General features: G+C 40.5%; 2 protein-coding genes across 2 annotated transcripts; one reads left to right on the top strand and one right to left on the bottom strand.

The window, feature by feature from the left end:
* Positions 1–521: 521 nt before the first annotated feature.
* Positions 522–7,752, bottom strand: nfs1 (NFS1 cysteine desulfurase). Its single transcript, XM_079157015.1, has 13 exons — positions 7,439–7,752; positions 6,492–6,568; positions 6,270–6,386; positions 6,097–6,180; positions 5,069–5,221; positions 4,867–4,960; positions 4,362–4,496; positions 3,267–3,424; positions 3,055–3,160; positions 2,820–2,901; positions 2,337–2,420; positions 2,045–2,134; positions 522–1,774 (listed from the first exon to the last, which is right to left on the bottom strand). The coding sequence occupies exons 1-13, from the start codon at positions 7,542–7,544 to the stop codon at positions 1,711–1,713; spliced, it is 1,350 nt and encodes a 449-aa protein (XP_079013141.1). The 5' UTR covers positions 7,545–7,752; the 3' UTR covers positions 522–1,710.
* Positions 7,753–10,309: 2,557 nt separating this feature from the next.
* cUnh6orf89 (chromosome Un C6orf89 homolog) lies at positions 10,310–15,429 on the top strand. Its single transcript, XM_079156922.1, has 8 exons — positions 10,310–10,448; positions 12,280–12,546; positions 13,010–13,175; positions 13,260–13,408; positions 13,543–13,694; positions 13,843–13,978; positions 14,637–14,760; positions 14,984–15,429. Exons 2-8 carry the CDS (start codon positions 12,358–12,360, stop codon positions 15,064–15,066), a joined length of 999 nt encoding a protein of 332 aa, XP_079013048.1. The 5' UTR covers positions 10,310–10,448; positions 12,280–12,357; the 3' UTR covers positions 15,067–15,429.
* Positions 15,430–20,368: the final 4,939 nt, after the last annotated feature.

The following is a 20,368-nucleotide window of genomic DNA, read 5'->3' on the forward strand; positions in this document are numbered from 1 at the left end:
TTCACTTTACAATTAGTGTATTTGTGTTATATTTTAGTTAGTTTATCACTAGATTTATGTAAATGTTTGAACTATTTTGCATGTCTGTAATTGTTCTGCATATATATACCTTGAAACTAAACTTTATTTTGTATACACATGGTGCATAAATGTATTTGTTTACTTTACGGTGAAAGGATACTTATATACATGTTTGACCAAAAATTGTGATAATGGCTTTAATAAATATGATTACAGAATAAAATATAAACTTACTATACAAATGTTGGTTGTATACATGTATACTATATATAATATAAAATAAATAGTATTTATAAAAGTACTTTTTATTTTTTAATTGTGTAATTGTCTGTGTATATTATTGCTTGTTGAGATGTGTATTTGTGTTCAGGCCCAATTATGGAGCGGCGTTGCAAGCTAACTCTGAAGCTATAAATGCTGTAGTATGTAGCATTTGTGGTTTATAAAAATAAACGTGATATAAGAGTAAAAAAGGAAACAAAACTTAAGTTCATTGCATAACCAGGAAGCAGCACTTTATTGGATAATAATGATTATACATCATGAAGAGTAACAGTAGATGGAGTCTAACAAATGTGATGGAACATCCAGGAACACAATACAAGACTTTGAAAACTCAGTTATCAACAGAATATTTCAGATTCTCGTCATCAGCCTCAGTATCACGATGGTCTCAGTTAGAATGTGAGACCGGACCTCATCTGTTGTTTACCGTTGTGGTCAAATCAAGTCTAGTCTTGTAGTGCATTCCAGACTTTAACAAAACTAATCAAAGTACTGCGGCTGCTAACACTGTGAACACTGCTGATGAACCGACATGATGCTGCGGTTTACTGAATACTGAAACCTGATGAAGAGGAAGCAAAACTGAGAGGAGAGAGTATCACAAGTGAACAGAGCAGGAGACAATCTGTGTATCATCAACTGGAAAATTCTGACTCAAAAGACGTATTGGGACTGTTAACTGGTTTACATCAATGCGGTGCAGAAGTTCAGATCAAAACCCATCAACAACAGTCCAGTGCTCCCCAATCAATCACTGGAAAAATGTATTCATCATCATTCCTACAGGACCCTGACAGACAAATGAAGTGACGAGTAATAAAGAGCAGTAGAGACATGATTATAGATCAGTAGATTTACAGCCTTAACTTTAATATCTGAGCATTAATCCTATAACAGCTTCTTATTTTATTCTAGTTGTGTGATTATGTCTTTCCCCTTGGAGTAAACCACTTTTTACTGCATCAGTAATATATATATTTCCCTGCAGGTTTCACAGTTTCATCTCATATCATGTACTTCATGGTGATGTATGTGACAGGCTGTAACTAAGAGATCCTCTTTCATGTGAACGTGTTCAGAGCTGGATTAGTGAATCCAGAGACAACTGAAAGTGAAGCCAGCTAAACCCAAACGAAGACAAAGATGAACTGACTCTGTGATGCAGGACCACGGGGTCACAGAACGACATAAAACAACCTCCGATCAACAATCTCCTGACAGAGCAACAAGGGGAGCGTCTACAGAGACACAGAGCTGCAGTTACAAACAGACTTCAAGTCAGACAGGAAGTTTGTGCGTGTTTGTGTACAGGAAGGTAAAGCTAGTACATTCCCAGAGTTCACTGGGAATCTATTGTCGTTGTCATCGTCGTCAGCCAGGAAGTAAACAGGAAGTGGGAGGAGTCTAGTGCTGCGTCCACTTGATGCTCTTCAGATCGATGCCTTCTTGAACCATCTCCCACAGAGGACTGAGAGAGAGAGACAGAGACAGAGAGAGAGACAGAGAGGTTATTGGGCAGGTCCCATAACTCTATTACCATTTATAACACATTACAGACAAGTGACGCACCAGTTTAATTCTGATTTATTACAACTTGGGTCTTATTTTCATAGCTTAGTCTTTCAATAGTAACAATATTTGACCCACCAAGTTAATATCTGAGATCTGGGAACACATTACTAACTCATGTACAACGATATCAAAATAAGATCTGAATTATGGATCTAGCTGAACTCACCTCATCTCTCTGAGCCGGGTGACCTGCGTGATACATTTCTCTGCTGTGTAGTCAACCTCTGCTTCTGTGGTGAACCTGCCAATACCAAACCTAACACACACACACACACACACACACACACACAGGTTTACTTTAACCTACATGTGATTCAACTGAAGTCAGACCAGATGACAGAAAAGGCTGCAGAGAATCATCTCCAGCTGCTGATGTTCAGACAGATGTTTGAGTCAGTGTTTCAAGTTAAACTTGATCATAATCAACGGGGTTAAAGTGAGGATGTCAGTGTTTGTACCTGATGGACGAGTGAGCGAGGTCTTCATCTGTTCCGATCGCTCTGAGGACATACGACGGCTCCAGAGACGCTGACGTACACGCACTGTGTGCACACAAACCAACACTCAATCATCTTTAACATACAAGAAAAACAAAGTTGTTTCTCATCAAAATACACTGTGTGCCTCCCTGAAGTCTAACAAACACGTTGAAGGAAATTCATTCCTCATAAATCATTGGGTAAAGGGAATTTTTAAAATATTTAAACTGTGCATTGTTTACATGTTTGCTAACTTGCAGTCAGTGGAATGTGGAATAACACGCGGCAGGAATGTGAACCATGTTGCCTGCACTGATACATGTGCATCCACACGAAACTGTTAAATTAACATTTATAAACATAGTTTGACTAAACAGCTTCAGTCCTCCGGAGCACCGGCTCCAAATAAAACTTCAGGCCTGTTTTACATTTTTTAAATTTCAACACAAGTGTGTGTCTGACCTCCCAGATGACAGAGCGACATCCTTCAGCGCCATCAACAGACTCTCTCCCTCCACATAAGCAAAGGACAAGTTGACACAGCCTGAAAAGCACACAAACACTCAGATGAGTCCACCTGCCTCGTCTACTGTAGTAAAACGAATTTGACACACAACACAGACCTCCAACAGAAACCTCTTTACATTACGCATGTTAGAGCATGTGACTGTGACTGTGTGTGTGTGTGTCTACGTACCAGCATAGCGTTGTTCTGCATCTCCGTTCATGATGACGTCAGGAAGCTCAGACATGAGCTTATGGACCAGACGATTAGCCAGCATGGACACTCTGTGATGATCATACTGCGCACACACACACACACACACATACACACACACACACTTTTAGTCCCAGGATGTTTGGATGTGTTTGTTGACTCTCAGGATGTTTGGGTGCATTCGGTTTTACCTCCATCTCCTGCTGTGCGATGCTGCAGGCGGCTCCCAGCCCAACAGCCAGCGGGGTGGGCACGGTGCCGGAGCGCAGCCCCCTCTCCTGCCCACCACCATTCTGCAGCGGCTCCATGCGCACTCGGGGCCGGCGACGCACGTACAAAGCACCCACACCTGTACACACACACACACACACACACACACACACACACACACACACACACACACACACACACACACACACACACACACACACACACACACACACACACACACACACACACACACACACACACACACACACACACACACACACACATCTAGATCAGAAAACCCCATGTGACAGTGTACAAACTGACTGTTTCATTGTGTCTTCTAAGGTAACACTACTCCATCACAGCAACGGTTTCCTTGCATTTCCTCTTGACTTCTGTGAAAACATAATAAGTCTCCCAATGTTTCTGAAATGTTCGGCGCTGACTCACTACATTCCGTCTTTTCGGTTCCGCCATGTTTTACCGAATCAACTAAGGTGAATGTGTTCATCGACTTATAATCAGTACATAATGTAATGTAATCAGTGTGGGTCAAATAGTTCCAACTAAGAAGAGAAATGTATATATAGTGCAGTTTATTATTAGTTTATTTTTAAAAAATCATCATTTAAGGGGATCTATTGGCAGAAATGGAACTTGAATGTTTTCTTTAGCATCACCTGACAGTAATAATCGTTGTGATTTTGCTACCTGAGAATAAACTGTTTATATCGACATACGGAGCGAGTCCTCTTCACCATGTTGTGCCGCCACGTTTCTACGGTGGCCCAGAACGGTCAAACCAAACAATGGCTCTATGGAATCTGTTGGTTGCAATATGCAACCTCACCGCTAGATGACGCCAAATTAAAGCTGCTTTCTTCACTTTTAAATGCTATTTCAGCTTTCAGTATTTATATTTCAATCGCAACTTTAACTGTTTCAGGTTCTATTTCACGTTTCTTTTGGAAAACAAGTTAACAGCCACATGTGTGAAATGTGATGCTTATAAACTGCCTCATCTTGTCTAATGAGCGAACAGTTTAGATAGCATCTACAGTAATGCTACGGCTAACCTTTAGGTCCGTAGATCTTGTGGCCGCTGATGGACATCAGATCAACCTTCCAATCCGTGACGTTGACGGGAATCTTTCCGACAGCCTGAGCGGCGTCAGTGTGGAGGAAGACTCCTTTAGAGCGACAAATCTGACCTGTGGACGGGAAGAGTAAAGATCAATCAATAGCTTTGATCAGAACACTGAATCAGAGACTACAGTGGTCAAGGTGGTCTGCTTTATGCATGAAACACTGTGTACATGGTTCAGAAATAAGCAGCCTGTTGCACCAGCTAAATTAAACTTCTCTCTTAAGTCTCACTGAACGATAAGCTGAAACTAGTTTGTTTGATACTGAAGCTTTGTCCGTCTTTGGTTGCACAAAGCATTAAGAATAGGTGAGATAACAACAGTGACGTTGAGTGGTGAAACCATCAGCTACAATACAATAATGTAACAGACACGTTACTACTATTGGGCAGATGAAATTGTAACGTTATAACAAAAGTCATGATGCCATGTTTACCAATCTCCTTGATGGGCTGCTTGACTCCGATCTCGTTGTTGATGGTCATCACCGACATCAGCGAGGTGTCAGGACGGATCGAGGCCTCCAACAGCTGAACACACACACACACACACACACACACACACACACACACACACTTTTAATACACACAATGACTTCTGATCTGAATGTGTTCGCGCTGTAGGTTCGGCGTGCGTACCTCCAGGTCCACGAGTCCGTTGGGCTGGACGGGCAGGTAGGTGATACTGAATCCTTCGGACTCCAGAACTCGACACGAGTCCAGCACACACTTGTGCTCCGTCTGCGTGGTGATCACGTGACGCTTCTTGGTCTTGTAGAACCGGGCCACGCCCTGCAGGAGAGACAGGGTCACTACTGAGATCACAGAACTGGGTTCTAACTGGATTTTCTAACTGGGTTTATTTTTCTGTAGTTTCTCCTGTTCTCACTGGGTTCTCACTGTGCTCTCCTTCTGTTCTTCGTGTGTTCTCAAGGTACGGTCGCACCGGCGTTTATTACAACATTTGTGAACACGCAAATTCAGGCCAATGACCCAAAGTAACTGTCCTGTCAGACGCGTTCATTTTGCCAGCAATTTGTTATATTTAGTCTATTCAGTCTAATCAAATGTCAATGTAACTTTTTATCATATTTAGTCAACCTCATCCAGTTTTTAGTCACGTTTTATTTGACATGTCTGAGTATTTTTGTCTTATTTATTGACTGTTTGATTATAGTTTTAGTGAATGAAAACTTTTGACATTTTAGTCGTTTTTAGTTTTTCAGTCAATCCAGTCTCGCCAAAACATCCCTTTGTTTCTTTCTCCTGAGCTCTGTTGTTGTCATGTTTAACTTTAACTTAAATAAGTTACTCTGAGGCCTCCAGCCTGTAATATTTTGAGAGATATTTCTGTAAAGGTTTATCTTTTAAACTACATTTTAGTCCTGTTTTTTTGTCAGCAATATTGCATGTTAATAGAGTCACAGTGTGAAATGACGTTGGTGTCGTCTTGTCAGAATACATATTTTACTAAATGAACACTGGAAGCTATCTCACCAGGAAACTAAAGTAAATGTACGAGGTAAATAAACAGCAACGTTAAGAGAAAACAGAGAGAAGATCGGCCGGTTGTTGGGACTGATTAGCTCCAGCCCGCCTGGCTAGCATGTTAATAGTGAGAGGAAGAGGAAGAGGAGGTGTGATGAAGAGGAGGAGCAGAGTGAGACCTTGATGGCCATGTTGTTGGACTCGGTGGCTCCGCTGGTGAAGATGATCTCTCTGGGATCTGCTCCAATCAGATCAGCCACCTGCTGCTCAGAGAGAGAGACACACACACAGTCAGTGTCTCTCAATGAGTTGACATATAATTAGGCTTTTTAAAAAACGTGTGTCTCTCTACCTTCCTGGCCGCCTCCATGGCGCTCTCGCTCTCCCAGCCGTAGGCGTGTGTTTTGGAGTGAGGGTTACCGTAGTAATTCACCTGGTAGGGCAACATGGCGTCCAGCACCCGGGGGTCCTACACACACACACACACACACACACACACACAAATGTAAGTGTAAGTGTAAATATGTAAGTACGTCTCTGACATCAGCTGGTAAACATGGATGGTAAAGGTTACCATGGGCGTGGTGGCCTGGAAGTCCATGTAGAGGGGGCGGTGCTCATCTTTCTCCAGTTCATGTTTCTTTATTAACTCTGCAGCAAAAACAACAACAACAACAACAACAACAGAAAGACTGTCAGCTGGTTTGAATCAGATCTGGATGATCCTGGACTGAAATACTGAGTCACATACTGAGTCATTCGACAACTGAGTCTGTAAAAAACGATTTACTTTACACAGCAGCTGGATTCTTGCGATGTCAGGAGATCACGAGAACACGGGATAACGTAGCACGCGAAAATCTACTCCTCAAGGCTTCAAGTCATTCATGGACCAATCAGTATCCTGTGAGGAGCTACAGGCAGCTAGGGAGGTTAGCGCAGATGCTAACGTAGATTTTCTTCATTAAAAAGGGCAAAGAACTATGGAAGCCCATTTACGCCACTGTGAGGAAAAAATAAAGATCCTGAAAGTCATTATTATGAGATAGTAAGAGATACTAATAATAATAACGTTATTTATTAAGTGTTGAATTACTCTACTGTTATTATATAATAATAATAAATGTATTATTATTAATAATACCTGTTATTATTATTATTAATAATAACTGAATTAATAATAATAACTGTATTAATAATAACTGTTATTAATATTAATAATAATAACTTAATTATTATTCATATTAATAACTTTATTTATTAAGTGTCGAATTAGTTGACAATTAGTTTTCTGTCACTCTACTGTTGTTATTAATAATAATAACTTTATTTATTAAGTGTAATTAGTTTGAATGCACTCTCTCTAATCTTACGAACGGTTTTTACGTCATTACTTTACGTCACTCGGGTTTATAGGTGTTGAGAAGTTTTCCGTCTCCGTGCTAAACTGCGTCACTTTAAGATTAGCTGGATGCTAACTGCTCCTGTGGCTCTAAATAATCCGACTAACAATGTTGTTACCTTTGTGCTGAGAGCTAGCGGCTCTTCCGTCAGAGCCCAGCCAGAGAGGAAGCCTCGACATCGGCCTCAGCAGCCGGGAAGAGACAGTCATGCCCGGGGAAAGCATCTCTGGATGTCTGGGTGATATCAACCGGAGACACGCTGTGACCTCCAATAACAACAACACGCTGACTGCGAACACAACAACAGTTTAAACCAGTTTAACCTGCTGGTTCCTGTGGAAGAAAATAAAGAAGATAACTCCCTATTAATGTATAAATGTTACTATTGAGTTTGAGGTTTGGTTTGAGAAACGTTGCCGCCTGTAGATTGGATCCAGGTTATAGAACCACTGTCAAGGCTGTCATGCTAACGACGAAGAGTTTCGGTGATGACTTTCAAAATAAAATATCTCAATAAAATAGATTAGATTAGATTAGATAGGTACTTTATTAATTAATTAATATAAATGTTTGCTACAGCAGCATTTTTAGGTCAAGGTTTTTTAAATATAAAAATGCACAATATATACAATAGAATATAATAATATTAAATTAACTAACTAAACAATGGTGCAAATATTTAACAAACAAACAATAACAGTGTAACGGTGTTATAGTCGTGTGAATGATTTGGCCAGAGGTGATTTATTATAAAGATGTATTAATGAGTCTCAACGTTTTCTTTTGCAAAAGTTAAACAAATATAAATGTTTTATCTATTTTTCTGTTTAAAAAATACGTTTAGGCTCATACTAAAAAGTAATGTAAGTTTTGTAAATAAAATAAAATAAAACTAGTTTTTTTTTTAACTTATTCTATTTTATTTTGTTGTTCTTTGGCCTCTCAAGCAGCAGTTCCTGTGTCTCCGCAACTTGACGCAACGCGGTGTCGCTGCTGTTTCGCTGTTGCACAAGAAACGGAAACAGGGGGGCGGGACTTCCTTTAACCAGATGGAGCTCTCATTGGTCGATATGTGTTGTTTTGGTCAGAACATTTTAAAGGGCTCTGGCTTTGGGCAGATTCTGGTGCCTTCCTGATTGGTGTGAGCCGGGAGTTTATGAAACGTGGGTTCAGCGTGGGTTCCTTATAAACCATTGTGTTCTGTTGACTCTCACATTAACTTGTTCTTTAATCCAACACTTAATCCCTCAGTCTCCCTCTAGATGTGAGAATGTGCACCTCACTTACAACGTAATCAGCTTTTATACCTCGACACTTTTACTGTATTTCAACCTCACTTAAAGTTATTGTTCTCACACTGTACATACATTTCTTGTTGCTATCGCACATAATTGAAATGTATGAGTTCAAACACCTTTTTAATGACTCAGATATACAGTGCATCTTGGTGATTAGATACACTGCTTTTCAATTGTATTGTGTAACATGTCACATGTCTCATGTTCCTTGACAAGCTCACTCTGTAATTGACATGCAACTTATCTCAAACCAACTGTCAACTTTTGAAAACATACATGTATCCAGTAAAGAAGAAGAAGTATATCAATAACTACTTATTATACTTTATCAGCTGGGTAGCTTGTGAATCTTAATCTATCATAATGCATCCTCATTTATTTGTTGATCATATTTTGTATTATTAATCTGAATCTGCAAAATAATACAATATAGTCATTTATAACATAGCACAAATAGTAATTTGCTTACTGCAGCTGCCCCTACAAAGTACGTAATGTTGCCTGCAGTTTGCATTCATTTTGGACAACCTAGTTCGTCATAACATTGCACCTTGAACTTTGACTCTCTTGCATATATAACTGCTGTGCAAAGGCCAGAAAAACAGGCTGGCTTGCATACTACAAAAAGCGACCTTATGTTATAGAACATCCTGGTATTTGTGGCATCCTGCATTTCACATACTATGTATTGGGACATACTAAATATTTTTCTGGCATACTTAATTGTATGGTAGTATGACTAATGGAACGCACAGTTCATTTCTGACCCACTGAAATTCACTGCACCTACATTAAATTGAATGTTGCCAACTGCCATTACAACCCCAAAAGTAGTAGTAGAAGAAGAAAACTGTAGCTGTGCATTTGTGAAAAGGGTCATCAATGTACTTTGCTGCTCCTCAGGACAGGAGTGGGGAGCAGGTAGAGCATCTATTTAAGGGCTCTCATGAGATGTGTCTTTGACTATATTTGCTTATAGTTTATATGTCAGCAGCAGAATCGAACCTTAAGAGGTTAAATATAGTACAAGCTTGAGCCCAGAGAGTCTGTAGTGGATCATTTATAACATCTCCAGTATCAGCGATGCAAGTGGAAATGGCAGAAATGCAGATCAGGAGAGTGAAGTTAATGCGGGCATACTGGGTTTATCTGCAGGGGCAATGGGAACATAATGAGACAAATTTCATAAACTTCGGGTGGATTTGTGATGGAAATGCAGAAAGCATAGGATTACATAAATTACAGAACAGCACTATTGTTTCAATTTCTTACAATCATCGCTGGTTAATCCTCTTGCCAAGTATAGACCTCAATTCACAGCAGGAGATGAAAAACAGGCAAGAGAAACCTCCAGTTTGGAAGTTCAGAGCTACTGAGATCAGCATTTTATATAATATTAAATTAACTAACTAAACAGTAGTGCAAAGATTTAACCAACAACAAACAAACAATAGTATAACGGAGTTATAATATCATCACTTTTCATTATCAGGTCCCTCTGGGAAAAAACAGCAGGCACAGCAGTTTTAAAGAGAAACGTATTAAGCGAAAAGAAACCACACAAAAAAAGTATTTCATTCATGTATTTAGTTATTTTCCAGCATAATCTCCTGCAGCTGCGCTCCAGTCCAGGTGGTGGCGGTAACGCACCTCTTTGCCAACCGTCAACTCAAACACCAAAGAAGAAGAAGAAGAAAGAATTAGCATCTGCATCCGGGCTGTTTGTTTGTGGTAGCCATGCCCCTTAATTAGCAAGCTAGTTTATTTTAAAAAATACATTTATTTTCGTAGTTAACGTGAGAAAGAGAAGACGGCGGATGTCCCTTTAAGGTGAGGCTTTCATGCTCATATAGTTTTATTTTAAAGGACGTAAACTGAGAGTGTTGTTCAAAGCTAGCAAGCTAACATGTCAGCGTACCAACTGACAGTTGATTAGCCCTGTGGCATTTACAACGTTTTTTAAACCACATACATCGTCTGTAGTGATCGTTACATCGTTATGTTTTAGGCGATGACTTTGTCGTGACATTGCATATGTCTGATTGTTTTAAACGCAGCAGCCGCACCAATGGCACGTAGTGTGTTACCCAGTGGTGGAATGTAACGTTGCCTGTCGTGAAGTACATGTAACGTTGACTGACGTAAAGTACACGTAGTGTGTTACCCAGTGGTGGAATGTAAGGTTAACTTTCGTAAAGTACATGTAACGTTAACTGTCGTAAAGTAGTGGTACTCAAGTGAGGTTTTTGAGGTACTTGTATTTCCAAGTATGCTACTTTATACTTACACTCACTACTACTCCATTTTAGATGGAAATATTGTATTTTTACTCCACGACATTTATTTGACACCTGGTTTACTTTTCACACAAACATATAATGTGCTTATATGATACAATGCAGTATTATATTATTAGTATTGTAAGTATTATACCCAGTAGTCTACCAAGTATCTAAATTACCAACAAACATAAGACAACATTGTTCTCACACCTAATACTCCTGTAGACACACAAATATTTTGTATTATACAATATATTTGTAGATGCATTTTCTTTTCTATAGTATTTTTAGACAGTAGTATATCTACTTTTACCACTCATGTTATTTGATATAGCTATAACTACTTACCATGACAAGAATACAACTAGTTAACTTTGCTAAGTGCATTAATTACTTTACATGAGCCTTAGCCATCTTTTGTTGTCACCATGTGGAGATGTGTCTATGTAGTGAGCTAGAGACCTGAGAGTCTGTTACTGTCTCTATGTGGACTCCACACTGTCATGAACAAAGGTCGACTGTGTTTACATCCATGTTTTAATGTATGGTAGTTAACCTACTAGTACTCTATCACAGTAGTCAACTATTGCACTACTTGTTTGGTATATTTCCACCTTAATGTTTGTGTAGTCTGAATGTTTGCATCATTCATTCTTTTTTTAAATCTTTATTCGTACCGGGGACCAGGACAAACACACTATTGTTCCTCCATTTACTGCACTGTATACAGAGGCAGTAAAAGTCTCTCTAATCGTAATCACTAAACCCTTAACTGCAGCATGTCATGATGATGATCTGGTGAACATAATGTACAGCTTTAATGTCTATAATAATGTATTTATTTTCGTTTTGTTGTAGATTTGTATCATATTTAAACTTCAGGGCTTCCGTTAAACAACAGGTCTGGACCATGTGTGTCTTCCTTTTTTACCTCAGGGAAATTTCTTACTTTTGAGAATTAACAATAGCAATATATCGATATATTGATATCGTGATATGAGACTAGATGACATCTTAGAGTTTGGATATCCTAATGCTGCAGAAGCATTGTCTTTTGCTGGTTTTAAAGGCTGCATTACAGTTGAGTGATGTAATTTTCTGAACTTACCAGACTGTTCGAGCTGTTCTATTATTTTATATCCACATTACTCATTGTGCAAGTGTTTTTTAAAAGCACTAATGATCAACCCTAAAATCGTGACTTATGGTTTTCTCCATATCACCCAGCACTTCCTGTTTGTATGAGTGTCTCTTGCATGATGCTTATCGTCTCCACACAAGAGAGAACCACGTTTAGATTGCATAACATAACGTTACATGATAACCAAGCCTTTTAAATCATGTAAGTTATGATCGCTAGCTGGTTTTTGACTTCACAGGCGACACCATGCTCCTGGAGACCGCAGCAGCCGAAGATCCACGCGTTTGACCAAGAGGCTGCTGCCACCGCTGTCATCATGGGAACAACGACGAGCGAGCCGTGCATCTACGACAAGCTGTCCGAGAGCATCGACATCCTCCGGCAGTCGGGCTACCGCTACGGCATGTCGGAGCGGGAGATCGAGAGGTTCATCAAGCAGGTGCTGGAGACCAACGAGCCCCGGAGAGAGCCGCCACAGTTCCCCATCCTGAGAGCCACCATTAAGGTGAATATCACTCTGCCTTAATCACGTAAAAGTACATGATAAATATGAGGATTTAGTTGCGTTTTATGCCTTTGTTAAATTCTTCTTCAGGTTTTAGTTTTTTGTTTTGTGTACCCATATGAGGCTTTGTGTTTGCACTGTTGAAATACTCTTTCTAGTACTATTCGTCCACTGCAGCTTAGCAATAAAACAGTACAGTGATTACCAACTAAAATGAGTATTATTTTGGATGATCTGATTGTCTGCTGAAGCCTCACATTGGGCTCAAAATCATGACAGGAAGCGATCATGTGACAGGAGGTGCCAATAGAGCTATGAGAAAACTGATACAGATCCAACTAGAAAACACAGATTTCTTTTCTTGCTGTAAAATAAATCACTTGCCTGTTGTGGAGCGTTTATTTATGCTTTGAGGTCGGACACAGTCGTCAGCGTTGATGACTTCCCCTGTTTGTCTCTGCAGTTCGTGGTGGCGGTGGGCTTCCTGCTGGTGGTGGTGCTGGCCTTCACCTACCCTCAGAGCGGCCCCCAGCTGGGTCTGGTCAACCTGGGCTGTTACAACTGGTCGTCCCCCCTCAGCCACGTCCGCCTGCTGTCCCTACCCATCGCCAAGAAGTACAACCTGCAAGGTCTGAAGCATGAACACACACAAACACAGTTTTTAATGAGGTATCTGAAGGGTTTGTTTACATGTGTGTGTGCGTGTGCTGCAGGATTCCATGAATGGTGGAGTGCCGGCTCTCTCAGGCAGAATCTGGTCAACTGTTCGGGCTGTGCAGAGATCTCCTCGGTGCTGGAGGTCCCGGAGAGCCTCAGAGGGACGGTGACGCTGAGACGGGGGCCGCAGCTCGTTTTGCTAAAGGTCTTGACTTGAAAGTTTGAAATCTCTTTGCTCTGGGTTGTCGTGATGAGCAGCAATGTGTGATAAATGCCCCCCCCATCTAACCATTCCTGTTATTATTACTGGTTTCTCATTGCCCGTACTGGTCTCTGCAGGGTGGGGAGTCCCTCAGTGTGCAGCGGCAGCAGCTTGAGGAGCTCTACTTGGCCCATTCAGGCTCCATGTCCATTCTACTGGAGGAGGACGACGGTCTGCCGAACCATCATCTGGGCCTCCCTGAAGGACCCGCCAACTTCACTCTGCTCTGGTACATGTTTCTGTTCAAAGTGGAGGTCTTCACTGGTCCACTTCGGTCCTGAGGAACCCAGACCTGCATCATAATCACACTGGGAATAATATTTCAGGAAAATCAGTAGTAGATGCATATAATGACTGGTGTTGTGTTGGTGATGCAGGAGGTTCAGCTCTGGGACCAGGGAGAAGGTGTTGAGGTGGCTCTTCCCGAAGGCGGAGCTCTGCCCCCTGCTGGACAGTGCCGGGACCATCGTGCAGCGCTGCCTGGTCACCCACAGCACAAACTCCCAGAGTAAAGTGAGTTCAGACGTCCCGACACTGAGAGAGTAAGCAGCAATACAGAGTTAATGTTACTGACAGGAAGAACTAGGTACTGCACGTGTGCAAACTAGCACTACACACCTCTGGTTCATCACTCTCATGCAAACTGTTCATGCTACATTGTAAACAAAAACATCCATGTTGAAATCGGCAGGAGAGTTAGCTAGCTGTTGGCTGTTAGCAGCAGGTGAGCTAAATGACAGCTTACGTTAACGGAGGTTCCATTGAGTTATTATCATGATGCTTTAAAGAACCAATGAGTAAAGATAAGTATTGGGCAGAGGTAAATTAGAACGTTATCATAAAGTGTTCAAATATAATCTTGTAAAATGTAATTTTTGGTGAGAAATTTGAATAAATACAGTTATTTTCACAGCAATATAAAATAGATATGTGATGGAATTATGACCCGTTTAAATTGTTTTGTTTTTAACGCACTGGTGGAAGGAAGGGGGCGGGTCAACAGTGGTATTTGACGACCGGTGAATGTGGCTGACGCTCAGAAACGTCCCAAAAAGTCTCTGTAGACACAGACACCAACACACACCTCGTGGTTATGAGTGATGATTGAAAGGGATTTCTTTTTTAGGAAAATGTAAAATACTAAACCTTGCCTTGCTGTGCTGGGTTTCAGGGCGTCGGGGTGTTTGGCTGGCTGGTGGTGGGCGAGGGCCTTCCAACGGTTCGAGTTCTGCCCGTTCAACGCTGCCAGAAACACTGCAGCTCCTTCAACCTGTGGCTGACGCCCGGAGACATGGGTAACAACGGCTTCACCCGTTTGTAATCCACAAACACATTTAACTCGACAAAAAGACAAATTCACAATCTACAAATACACTTTGGTCTGGTTTCCACAGGATAGAAACATATCGTTGGACTCCGTATCAAAGATAGATTTTGATACAACTTAAAAAAAACATACAAATATATTCCCCAATAAGTAAAGTAAGTTGACGGTTGTTCTCTTTAAACCTCCTGTAGTCTACGCTGACACTCGGTACTGGCAGATGGAGCTGTTCCCGGGCCGAGGCCAGAACATCATCTGTGACGGATCGGCCTTTTAGACTTCAGGTGGAGTGAAGGAGGACAGAGTTCAGGGCGTGCAGGTCGGCTGTGAATGTAGAATTTCGGAGCTTGCCGGCCTTTCCGTGGCCCCGCCCACTGATGCCTTACAACCCGCCGGTCTTCTTTTTCTGACGCCGCCGTTCGTCAGAAACAATCCTCCCAGCGCTCCTCAGAGAACTGGAAACCAGTGCACACATGACTTCAGTTTGAAACAAAGGGATCTCCAGCAGGTTTTCGAGGACTGAGAAATGAGTTGATTGACTTTTGTTCTTGTGTAATTTAAACTCTCTGCAGCAGCTTCGATGTCCTGGATGTGCTGTGCTCGTGCCATAGCTTCAAGCAGATCTCTAGCAATTAAAAACTATTCATCAAACCTTTGGGTGTGTCTCTCTTTCAGAAGGTACCGGAACACTGAGTCTCTGCTGTTGTGCTCATCTCCTCGTTCAAAGAAAACAGTCGATCAGAAGCTTCGTAGGCGAGATTAAATATCGGGACAGATGCAGTGAAATGTCTTCAGGTGGATACAAATGTTTGCAGCTTTACAGGTTTATTTCGGTAGACTTCAAGGAATAACAAGTCTTACTTTTCTTCAATCCACATGTCTTAACTTCAAAGTTCAGCTCCCTTCCAAACAGAAAACAGCTGACATGAGAATGAAGAGAAACAAGCTGCAGTTCACGAGGTGCAAAGTCTTCCTGCATTTAATCAACTTATAAACCAAACTATATTTAGACCTGTGGCTGATTCATTCATCCGGTCAATGAGCACTCACTCCTTTTTGCAGTGCATTCTGGGAACTTTTATATTGATATTTCGGTGTCTGGACTTGCTGGACGTTCACCACCGGTATTTATGAAGACACAGCTGCAGCTTCAGCTCATCTGTATTAATAATTAATATAATTTGGCTTATTTCTAAATCATAAACAAGCCCACAGGATGAAGGTAAATAAAGTACAAAACATCAGAGGACGCTGAATGCTTCGGTTTTGGACATTTATGTCACAAACGGATCAGAATGTGTCGCGTTGTTTTAAAGTCGGACCTGTTGGAAGCAGCTGATCAGAGAATAGCTGACGACGACCTGCTGGCAGAAGAACCTGGAACATGTCGGAGCAGCGAGTAAATCAACCTAAATGTTAGTTAAATCATTGAGAATATCAAATATATAAACATGACATAAATCTTTATTAGTCTGAACATGAATGATGTACCAACAGTACAAATTACAGTAGAAACTCAGAAGTTATGAAGGTTTGTATGTGATTAAATGTTGTAGATATGTTATCTTTCAACAGACAGCAGTCTGGAGTGAGCCATCAGAGTAATTAGACTTTTTAAACTATAATTAATAAATTTAAAAACATATTGATATAATTTAGAGAAGGTACCGTGTGGAGTTTTTGACCATTATTCCGGTGGCACACTGCAGCACTTGTTACCACAATATGGTTTTCATCAGGCCGCTGATTCTTTAATTATCAGACTTGTAAACCTGCAAAGCAGCGAAAACTACAGGAAGCAAAGCAGCGGCTCAGATCATACAGTACTTTAAGGATTATGAAGGAAGGCATCTGGAATATGCATCTGGCCTTTACAGCAACATTATTCTCTAATATTCAGGACTATTTACTCAAAACGATGTATGAACTGTATCTCAAAGAAAGCACAGACTGATAACTGACATAGTGAAGATATTAAACCATTCTGAATGCAGTAAATAGACGAGAAAGTCAGTTTTCCAACAAATACTCTCTCCCCTTACAGTTCAATAATCTGTGCGTTGATTTCAACATCAATAAAACATATATGACCCCAGCGTGCTTCAGGAGGAGCAGGTATAACTTATGACAGAGTTAAGGGCAGTGGGAGTGTTTTAAACTGTAATACAAACGGTATAAGTTACAAAGTGCAGCGTAGAAGTGAACAGTTTGAGGGAAAAGCCTCATATTTGGGTTAAAAGGGTAATTTCACCTAAAAACACAATATAAATCCCCCTGTTCTCCTCGTACAGAGTGCTGCAGGGATGATGTATTTGTGTAGGCCAACACAGAAGTTAGCATCACACTGGTTCCCCCAACAAAAAGCCAATTTCTTTATTATTATGCAGAAAATCAGCTCTGTGGCAAACAGGTTTTGATACTTACACGTTTTGTACGTAAGATAATAATAATCTAACGTTAGCCTGTAAACAAACAGCAGTCTCATGAGCAACCGCCTTTTTTAAGACACTTACAAGCTTCAAAATTCACGAGACGGGTATCTGCTGACTCTTTTTATATTGTAGAACAAAACGTTAAAATCTCTACTGGTTGTGTTATTAGTGAACGCTTTATAATGGATGAGAGCTAATGTAACTGTTACCTTAAGTACAGGATGGTCAAATGGAGATATTACAAACGGACTAATGTCTTAATTCAAAGCTACGGTTGCTGAATGTTTGTCCATCGTTCTCCCCTCAGCTCCTGGCTCTCTGTAACAAAGCAAGAACAGAATGAGCAAAATACTCAAATGCAGTGTATTCGTGTAATTAATCTTAACGTTACCGGACTTAAAGTGATATTTCAGGTTCACTACCTATCTACCTGAGCTCACGTTGGTCCGTTTATGTACATGATATGAAGTATAAATCATCTGTAAACTCATCACAATCGCAGTAAGATATTATTCAAACTGAAAGTAAAGTTATTAAAAGTTACTTTACAAGGCTTAACTACGGTCGGATGCAGGCAGACGGTAATAGCGCAGCGGCTAACGTTAGTTAGCTTGTCAGTTACCAACGTCACGTAACTTAACAGATCACTTTAACACACATGTGATGTTATACGATCTCTTATTTTGCTTCAACATTAGTATCGGTGACATTCGAGTGAGTTGAAACCCAATACTTACATTTAAAAGGGAATACTGCCGCTTATCCAGCTCTCGCATCACTCGCCGCCATGTTAGATAAAATAAAATCTTCACCGGCACGCAATGCATCTTGGGATATAGGCAAGTGCGCATAGAATGGCATGACGTCACACAAAGATCAAAGACGCAATGATTGGTCAAGACCAAAGGCAAGTCAGACCAAAGGCAAGTCAGTTCAGAAAGGCATATCTACCAGACTTTACTTAAATATCAAGGAAATATCAATATGTCTCAGCAACAAATTTATAGACTTAAGCGGCGGCTAGGGTGGGCTCAATGTTATAACAATCACTTGTTGGAAGCAATTAAAGAACTTGAGCAGGAACCCAAGGAACAAAATGATGACAAGTTGGCCCAAATTAATGAACTTGAAAAGGAACTGAAGGGGTCTCAGGAAAACAATGATATCAAGTCGGCCCAAATTAATGAACTTGAAAAGGAACTGAAGGGGTCTCAGGAAAACAATGATATCAAGTCGGCCCAAATTAATGAACTTGAAAAGGAACTGAAGGGGTCTCAGGAAAACAATGATATCAAGTCGGCCCAAATTAATGAACTTGAAAAGGAACTGAAGGAGTCTCAGGATGAAAATGATTTCAAGTCGGCCCAAATTATTGACCTTGAGCAGCGTCTAAATGACTTGCAAATAGACAAGATACTTGCTGGCCATTATCATTTCTCATTTGAGAATCAGAGTAATGAGATCCTCTTGGAGAATACAGTTGATGTTGAAATATATGAGAGCTGTTCTGAAGAGAGCCTCCTGCTGGCTCCAGCTGACTCAGACCAGACTCAGACCAGACCTTGGTGGTTTCGCTGTGCCAAAGGTTTACTGACAGCAGGATTGGTTCTTGTTAGTTTCGCTGTGCCAAAGGTTTACTGACAGCAGGATTGGTTGTTGGCATCGCTGTCGCTGGATTGGGAATAGCGAAAAAATTTAATGTGTGAGATCAGAGATCAGTGTGAGAATAGTCATATATTAGCACAAAGATAACATGTTGTGAGTGTGACACCCACAATGTGTTGTCACATGTGTGTTATGTATCTCTTTAATGTGTGAGATCAGAGATCAGTGTGAGAATAGTCATATATTAGCATAAAGATAACATGTTGTGAGTGTGACACCCACAATGTGTTGTCACATGTGTGTTATGTATCTCTTTAATGTGTGAGATCAGAGATCAGTGTGAGAATAGTCATATATTAGCACAAAGATAACATGTTGTGAGTGTGACACCCACAATGTGTTGTCACATGTGTGTTATGTATCTCTTTAATGTGTGAGATCAGAGATCAGTGTGAGAATAGTCATATATTAGCACAAAGATAACATGTTGTGAGTGTGACACCCACAATGTGTTGTCACATGTGTGTTATGTATCTCTTTAATGTGTGAGATCAGAGATCAGTGTGAGAATAGTCATATATTAGCATAAAGATAACATGTTGTGAGTGTGACACCCACAATGTGTTGTCACATGTGTGTTATGTATCTCTTTAATGTGTGAGATCAGAGATCAGTGTGAGAATAGTCATATATTAGCACAAAGATAACATGTTGTGAGTGTGACACCCACAATGTGTTGTCACATGTGTGTTATGTATCTCTTTAATGTGTGAGATCAGAGATCAGTGTGAGAATAGTCATATATTAGCACAAAGATAACATGTTGTGAGTGTGACACCCACAATGTGTTGTCACATGTGTGTTATGTATCTCTTTAATGTGTGAGATCAGAGATCAGTGTGAGAATAGTCATATATTAGCATAAAGATAACATGTTGTGAGTGTGACACCCACAATGTGTTGTCACATGTGTGTTATGTATCTCTTTAATGTGTGAGATCAGAGATCAGTGTGAGAATAGTCATATATTAGCACAAAGATAACATGTTGTGAGTGTGACACCCACAATGTGTTGTCACATGTGTGTTATGTATCTCTTTAATGTGTGAGATCAGAGATCAGTGTGAGAATAGTCATATATTAGCACAAAGATAACATGTTGTGAGTGTGACACCCACAATGTGTTGTCACATGTGTGTTATGTATCTCTTTAATGTGTGAGATCAGAGATCAGTGTGAGAATAGTCATATATTAGCATAAAGATAACATGTTGTGAGTGTGACACCCACAATGTGTTGTCACATGTGTGTTATGTATCTCTTTAATGTGTGAGATCAGAGATCAGTGTGAGAATAGTCATATATTAGCACAAAGATAACATGTTGTGAGTGTGACACCCACAATGTGTTGTCACATGTGTGTTACAGTGGGGAAAAAAGTATTTAGTCAGCCACCAATTGTGCAAGTTCTCCCACTTAAAAAGATGAGAGAGGCCTGTAATTTTCATCATAGGTATACCTCAACTATGAGAGAGAAAATGA

This window comes from Pholis gunnellus (assembly GCF_910591455.1).
Source record: "Pholis gunnellus genome assembly, chromosome: 3".
Taxonomy (NCBI): Eukaryota; Metazoa; Chordata; class Actinopteri; order Perciformes; family Pholidae; genus Pholis; species Pholis gunnellus.